Source organism: Hordeum vulgare, chromosome 6H (assembly GCF_904849725.1).
Source record: "Hordeum vulgare subsp. vulgare chromosome 6H, MorexV3_pseudomolecules_assembly, whole genome shotgun sequence".
Lineage (NCBI taxonomy): Eukaryota > Viridiplantae > Streptophyta > Magnoliopsida > Poales > Poaceae > Hordeum > Hordeum vulgare.
The window spans coordinates 559,600,128-559,608,252 of record NC_058523.1 but is presented as its reverse complement, the minus strand read 5'-3'; the positions used below and the strand labels follow the sequence as shown (position 1 = coordinate 559,608,252).

Below are 8,125 nucleotides of genomic sequence, written 5' to 3'. Positions count from 1 at the left end.
CTTGTTCCTTCTGTTTTGCTTGGGCTATTTTGCACCACCCAAGTGGTAGTATCTCTCAGTACCACAATACTATAGTAGTACCACTTGAGGCGGTACTTTCGTTATGGACTACCATAGCTGCTTCCGCTTGGGAAAATGCTTATGCTCTCTAATCTTTTAAGCGGTAGTAGGGAGGTAGTAGAGTGGTAGTATTGCCTACTGCAGTAGTACTGCATTCTACTACCGTACGTACTTCCTCTAGTTTTATGCTTCTGTAACTCGTCACAAATTTCACGATAGTAGAGCGGTAGTACGCCGCAGTAGTACCGCTCCCCCAAGTGGTAGTACCGCTTGAGCACGACCAGTGAGCATAACAGTTGGATTTGAGGGGCCATATATAAGGGGGCCTTCTTTCCCGATGGTTCTTATCCTTTGTTCTTGTATTTGCCCCTCCCCTATTGTTGACCCTCTTTGAGCTTGCTATCTCTCAGTCCCACCAATGATTCTTACTCCTTCTTGAGGAAAAAGAGAGAGGAGATCTTGATCCACATTTTCACCGATCACTTTCTCCTCTAAGTGAGGAGAACCCATTGGATCTAGATCTTGGAGTTCTTTATGATCTCCTTGTTCTTCCTCTCATATTTCTCCATAGATTTTGTTGTTGTGGTGGGATTTGCGACTGAGGGACTGGACCACTTCGTGTGTTCTTTTCATTGCATTAGTTGCCTCGGTTTGAGTTCTCCATGGTGATACGTGGAAGTGAAAAGTTGTGAAGCTTATTACTCTTGGGTGTTTGGACACCCTAGAGCTCGTGCCTCTTGGATGCATGAGCGTCCTAGACGGCTAGTGGTGTCTCGGAGCTCAATCATTATGGTATACAGCTTCGGGCAAGCGTCGGGGTCTCTAATTTAATTGTGGAGATTACCCCAAGCAAATTGTACGGGTTCCGATGATTGCCTACAAGGGTTGCCAATTGTACGGGTTTGGTGACCACCCTCAAGGGTCATTCAGTGGAATCACAACATCTTGCATGGTGCAAGGGCGTGAGAAGATTACAATGGCCCTAATGCCATTTTGGGAAGCAGTATGACTCGATACCGCTCCAAACGGAGATTAGCATCCGCAAGGGTGTGAACTTCGAGATACATCGTCGTCTCCACATGCCTCAGTATGTCTTATCTGAGCTCTTTACTTATGCACTTTACTTTGTGATAGCCATAATGTTTCATGTTATGTATCTAGCTATCACTTAGTTATTTATCTTATTTAGCATAAATTGTTGGTGCACATATGTGAGCCTAGTTGATTTAGGTTTTGTGCTTGAAAAATTAAATGCTAATTTTATTACGCATTTATTCAAGGCTGAACAATAATTATTTGAACGCGCCTATATGTGGTTAGCACTCACATGTGGTAACCAACTATATGATCTTCAACTAATACAAATACAAACACAACCTAAGCCTCACATGCTTTTGCCTTGTACCCTTCTTGGACCGATTGAGATGACCTACTCCACCAGTGCTAATCACATATGAACTAGGGGAAAGGTAATACGAAGACCAAGACCATTCCTAAGCTCGGATGGTTCCTGACAAGGCTCCCGAGGTTATGAACCTGATGGCAGCGGCATACCAGAGCCTAGATCACAAGACACCGGCTATCAACGGGGTCGAGGATTGACAGGCTGTGATATGTCCTAGTCAACTACAACGGTGGAAGAAGGAGGACTTTAGCCGCATCGAGGTCGCTCACTACCACAGTCGAAAGGATGGCTTTATTATGTATGTTCCTCCCCACAATGATGATGATGAGGAGGACGAACTCAAAAGTGCGTGAATTCTGTGATATATGCAAACATTGCACTAAGCTATGTTTGATGACGACCGACTTTGTTTGCTTTGCTACAGTGTACTTGTTGGTTGTTATTGTTGTTGTGTTGCTATATTCTTGGCTGTTTTTCGTTTCTTATTGCGTGGCATGTGATGTGCGACCTGATGAGATGGTGCTTTGTTTGTCTAAATTAAACATCACACTTTTAAATTTAGAGTCCGTACTAAAAAATTACATATCTATGTGTTTAACAATCTTTTATGTCACTTGGTTATGCTTGGAAAAAGTAGGAAAAGAAAGAGATGGCTTTACAATTGTAAACAACTTACTATCTATTTGCACACGGTTCAATCAACATAGATAGTGGTTTGTCAGTGAGCTACAACTTCAATGAGATGTCAGTTTAATGAGTTGGTGTCAACCCCAAGATCAAGCTTAGGCAAGAGAGCCGGTGCGCTTCTATAGACTAGGTGACCTATAATCATGCAAGGGAAAAATTAAGCAGACATAAATTAGAACTGGGTCACAAAAGCTCGTATTGTTACCTTGCAGTTTTCTTTGCATTTACAAATGATGAATACATGCAAAATATTCTCTAACATATCTCACTATCATCATTTCCCTTATCTCATCAAGACCAACTCAAGTCGCCGCCACCACCACCGCCATTTCCAATCACATTGCGAAATATCATTGATCGGGGTTCAACACTTGATATCATCCTCTACACGACGTGTGCACACACGAAAAAAAAACACGTCATAACATTTCAGAAAGCGTGGACCTTCAGCGCATTGACCATTCCGAAAGATCCATTGTTCTGATGACGACGCTGCAGTCGTTCATTTTTATCGAAGGACAAAAATGACTTAAATCAAATCCTCTCGTTGAAATGCCATTTTAGTTCTTCTTCTTCTTCCACCTAGTTTTAAAAATCGTGGATCTTCAGCGCATTGACTATTATGAGAGCTCCATTGTTCTCAGGACTACGCTGCAGTCGTTCATCTTTGTCGAAGGACAAAAATGACTTAAACCAAATCCTTTTGTCGAAATGCCATTTTTCTTCTTCTTCTTCTTTCACCTAGTTCCAATCAAAACGTTCTTAAAATTTGTCAAAAGCTTTTATACTCCCTTCGTTCCAAATTTTTTGTGTTAGGTTTGTTTAGAAATGAGTGTATCTAAATACTAAAATGTAATTAGATACATTCATATCTAGACAAATCTAAGACAATAATTTTAGGACGGAGGGAGTATTTTTTAGGAGAATCATTTTTCTTAGTAGTAGTGCTACTACTAAGAAAAATTATTCTCAAGTTGGGGAGGAAGCAAAGCCCAACCAATGGCGGCGAATCGGCATCCGAGCCGCTCGGAACCCTAGCCTAGCCTACCCTCGCCCGCCCCGCCATGGCAAGTCCTCCTTGCCCGCCGTCGCCGCTCGCCAGGGTGCGGCTCGACGACGTGGCGCCCCACGACGGCGCGGCCGCCCCGGGCTACGCGCGCGCCGTCGCCGCCCTCGCCGCCTCGCTCGCCCGCCGCGGCGCCGCCGTGCTCGAGCTCCCCGCGGCGGACGCGGCCGTCGTCCGCTGCGCCCTCGAGTCCGCCCGCGCCTTCTTCCGCGGCCGCCACGCCGCCTACCTCTACCGCGCCGGGAGGTAATACTTGTTTACAACCATATCTGCACCCTGCTTCGTCTTCGATTTGGCTGGAATAGCGTGTGCTGCTGGTGGTGTTGTTCAGCAGTTTAGATTCTCAGCGCCGGAACGTTCCGAGTATTTGCTCTGTTTCCTCTGTTTTCAGGGCCGGAGTGTGACTGAAATAGATTGGTGATGGTTACAGTACATCTCTTTGATTACTCTAGCTCTTAGTTAGCTCACAGATGTACAAGAATTATTTTTGTGGTCTATCAACACAAAATGTACAAGAATCGCCTCGTACACAAAATGTACAAGAATTGCCTCGTATACAAATAAAATAAAATATATATGTGGCCTCATATTATGCCAGTATTAGTATGCTACTTTGTTAGGCAAAGGGGAAGTGTCAGATGTAAGCTAATTATGTCACTGCTCTGCGCATGTTTTTTTTCCCTCTTCTGTCAAATCAGGCAAAGTTTTCCTGCTAGTTTCTGATATGTTTTGGTTATTGTACTCTATGGCAGGACTTTGGAAGATGGAGAGTTGTCCCCTGCTTGCATGGCTGATGCTTTCAGATGTTTGGGCAAAGCAGCCCGGGCCGCCCTCTGTGCAATAGCACGGCACCTGCGCCTGCGTACCGAGTACACTTCTTTCCCTTTATCCCCTGGTTGAATTTCTCCTACTATTATTAAGTAACATGTTCTTCACATTTCCACAATTTGACTAGCTAATAACCATTCTCTGTTATTCAGTGTATTCAACCAATTACTTGATGATACTCCACTGCCGGTTAACGAGATCTCCTCATCTGAGTTGCTGGTGTCATATTCTCACGAACAGCTCCAAAGTGGTCAGGCACTCATGGGATGTCCCAGCAGGTCCTCAATGCCTCAAGTTGATAGGGGATTTGTAATGCTAGTTGCTTCCGATTGTCCAGGAATTGAGGTAACAAAATCTGCTCCTTGCACCTATCTAAAATTTGAATGCAGCAATAGAGCATTTTAGTCATGGCTACTTTACTTTTGGTTAAATAGGCTACCGTTTTCTCAGCCTCCTATTGTTTACTTCTTGTTTTCTCCTTTTGTACTGTGACCAACTGATTTCAGTCTTATTCCGTGCCGTTGGTACAGTTCATCTGCCCAAGACATAATTGTTTAGTGTTTGTTTCTTTGGTAGGTTTGTGACCCAAATGGCCATTGGTACATAGCTGATGGGGTTTCAGGCCCAAATAATCTATTGCTTCTGACTGGAAGGGCCCTAAATCATGTTACTGCTGGTCTCTGCCCAATTTCCCACTACAGGGTCACCAATGAGAATAGGTCAGAGTTAGGAAATGCTGGAACGTCTCACCATCTCATTTCATATACTTTTTTTGGCTTATACTCTTTGTGCTCTTGTACACATGAACTGCCATCTAACCACAATTTCCTTCTTGTAGGGCATCACTCACCTTTAGGTTGGTGCCTCATGCCAACGCCATATTGGATTGCTCTCCAATTTTAGCTGCTGGGCATTGCATACGACAGGTGTACCAACCCATACCTGCAAGCCAATTTATGGATGATTCCTGTGCCGAAGAACATGCTGTTTCCAGTCACTTGGATGAACCTTCTGTAAGCATAAGTTCGAAGCAGCATAGTTACTGTAGCATGCACGTTCTACATAGTCAATCATCCATGAGAGCTGCCACAGCTCTCAAATCTCTGAGAGTAGGAAAATATTACACTCACAAGAATTGGGTGTTCCTGTTCATTTATTGCTCTGAATTTTAAAAAAATTGCCCATACTTAACTAATCTCAACTGCAGGAATCTCAGGGCAACTTTGTTAGTGACCCATCACTGAGAAGTGTCCTGTCAGACCCTCTGTCGTAAGTTCTTCCTTGTTGGGTGTAGCTGTTCATCACAAACTTGTTCACATTTGCTACATCTGCTAGTATTCTGCATGGTCCTTCTGCATCTGCTATTTTTTATGAGTTCATCATAAATTTAATGGGAGCAAGGGAGGGACAAAATTGCTTAATCTGAATGTTCATAGTGTTCTGTTTCTCCAAACCAATGTTACAGATCATCTCAGTAATGGACTTGTCTGTTTTCAGTGGGTCATTTCTTGAAGATGCCATGGTTCTCCAATGTGGGCACTCATTTGGTGGCCTCATGCTGAAGAAAGTCATTGAAATGGTATGCTTTAAAAACCATTCAGCCTTTTTGATAGTTATCAGTGTTCTGGTTGTAGATTTTAGAACAAAGGTCACACTTTCCTGCAAGTTGTAGTCCTTAATGTTCTGTTGGCTACCTACAACTGAAGTTAACTCTATATTCTTAATACTTATGCTGGCACTAATTTTTCTAACTTAAATTGTGTATTCATCAAAAGAGCCATAGTACAGATAATCCAACTGGAACTTACTGAGAATAGTAGTGCCATTTCGGTGAACCTTCTCACAGCAAAGGCATACTTCATTGTACAAGCCTGAAATAGTATATTTTCTGTGTGCTGCAACTCCATTCTTTTGGGATATCACCAACCAACAAATTGTTTCTTTTTTATCACTGTAATCAGGCTAGGTGCACCATTTGCAATGGAGAAGTTGACCCATCCTCTTTGTTCCCTAATCTCGGTATGTCTCTGTCGTGTATTTATCTTCCTTAAGACTAGCACTAAAAATGTTTCACCTGCTCACTTACGATCGGCAGTATTCTGTTATGAACAGCTTTGAGAGCAGTAGCCACGGTGGTGAAGATGGAGGATGATAGGAGACTGTTTCATAACGCTGCTCTTCGGAAGCGCAGGAAAGATGTGACCGAGCATACAGATGTGCCAAAGCGGACTGGGAGTAGCAAAGTGTGTGTATAATCCTTTGAACATACACCTAGTCTTTTACGTCCTAGCACACTGTTTGGATAGTTATCGTGTTGTTTTCTCAGGACAACAATGAGCTTGCTCTGGATGCTGGAAGCCCGGTGGCATTCAAGGGAGTGCAGTACCCTTTTGTAGTGGGCGAGAGGGTCCTGATCATGGTACGACACGCAGCACTTTCCTCTGCTGAGAGTATAGTGAAGTAGCAGGAGCAGTGTGTTCTGATTACTAAACGCTTGCAGGGGAACAAAAGGACGCCCGATAAATTCGTCGGGAAGGAGGCAGTCATCACTTCGCAGTGTCTGAATGGCTGGTAACTGCATTGGTTCACTCTCTTTTTTACAACGCAGAACAAACTGTGGCTTCACCCTTGTCTTATTGGATTAAAATCTTTGGATGAACAGGTATCTTGTGAAGGCGCTCGACAGCGGAGAGAGTACGCGGCTGCAGTACCGGTCACTGAAGAAAGTGTCGGAGCTGCAACTACAGACGCAAGCGAGGCTGCAGCCCCTGGCATTTCTCGGAGGCAGATGATAAGAGATGGTGATGAAGGATCATGTGTGAACCATAAGTCCATAACCACTACCCAAGGTGTCGGTCAGGTAGTAAGAGGAAGATATGGTGGTAGTGCTGCTGTGTGCAAGTTGTGAATCAATGTATCTTGATTTCTTTTCTTTGTTTGTATAGGTAGGGCGCTCCCATGCTCCCTTGTTCGAAGGCAAGATCAATGTAAAAGTCGAGAGTAGGAAATGCAGTCCCGTGCCTGCCTCAGGGTATCCGACGGCTGGAATAGTAAGCGACACATGTTTGTGCGTCCAATCTGGGTTTGTAGAAGAGGAAGAATGTGTTTGTGTGTGTTCTTCAAGGCTGTCTCCAGATTGTACAAGACCTTTCTGTGACCGGACCTGTCATGTCCACAGTGCCATGGCTGGCTCATTTGCTAGTAGGAGTATTCACTAACTATGTTTGGGCAATTATATTTCGGTATGATGACCCATCAATGTTTTTGTTTGTTTGAATCCATGTGAAACATCTTAGGCCTATTTCGTTTTGGAGTGGCAAGGTTCGCTATCGCGGCGCTCGGGTGAGGTGTTTGGGCAACATTTCTCTCCTGCCACGCCCAGAAAACTATGGAAGATGATGGAGGATGGGAGATGGTGGTATCAGTTGTGGAAGAACCGGACCTGACAGTTCGGTCCACATCGGTTTAGCACCTGCTATGAGCTACAATGTGAAGTTAATTGTCCTTTTTCAAAATGAATAAATGAATTGTTTAGTAGTCACATTGTCAGCTAATGATGATGCAACTGCTGTTCAGGAAAGCCTACAGATGCATCGTACACCTTTCTTTTTTCCTGCTATAGGAATATGCAGAACGCTTGCAGACAAAGAAGAACGGGCGCCAGATGAATCCATTGGGTATACTAGCAAAATGGCCCGTGCGTTGCAACGGAAGGAAAAAAAACATAATCTTCAATGATGATGATCACATTATGTTCACACATCATCGCTTGATTTTGAAATTTTGTGCACAAATGCAAGAAAATGTTTCTTCTTTTAAATTTATTCACAAGTTGAAGGAATCTTTACATTTAAAAAAAATATCATGGTTGTCAAAAATCTTGGTAACTCAAAGAATTATTCTTAATTTCAACAATTTTTTTAGAAAACATACAATAATAATCCGATCCATCCAACAGTTATTTTTTCAAAAATCACACAGGTATATTTTCACAAAGACTTAGAAGCATTAATGTTTAACTACATACATTAGATCTTTCATGAACAATTTTACAAATATGAGAACAATTTTAAAATCGA

At 43.1% G+C, this 8,125-nt stretch overlaps 1 protein-coding gene across 3 annotated transcripts; it reads left to right on the top strand.

Moving 5' to 3' along the window:
• Nucleotides 1-3,073: 3,073 nt before the first annotated feature.
• LOC123402451 lies at nt 3,074-7,323 on the top strand. 3 transcript variants are annotated; one of them, XR_006611280.1, is made up of 13 exons: nt 3,130-3,464; nt 3,971-4,087; nt 4,199-4,391; nt 4,623-4,765; nt 4,885-5,059; nt 5,254-5,315; nt 5,544-5,625; nt 6,008-6,065; nt 6,159-6,289; nt 6,373-6,465; nt 6,547-6,617; nt 6,709-6,906; nt 6,992-7,323. XR_006611280.1 is itself a non-coding variant. In XM_045096376.1 (12 exons), exons 1-12 carry the CDS (start codon nt 3,217-3,219, stop codon nt 6,836-6,838), a joined length of 1,503 nt encoding a protein of 500 aa, XP_044952311.1. In that variant the 5' UTR covers nt 3,130-3,216; the 3' UTR covers nt 6,839-7,323. The 3 variants fall into 3 exon arrangements, 2 of the variants coding, with proteins under 2 accessions (XP_044952312.1, XP_044952311.1); XM_045096376.1 differs by having other exon boundaries at nt 6,709-7,323; XM_045096377.1 differs by lacking the exons at nt 6,709-6,906; nt 6,992-7,323 and having other exon boundaries at nt 3,074-3,464; nt 6,159-6,291.
• The last annotated feature ends 802 nt before the right edge of the window (nt 7,324-8,125 follow it).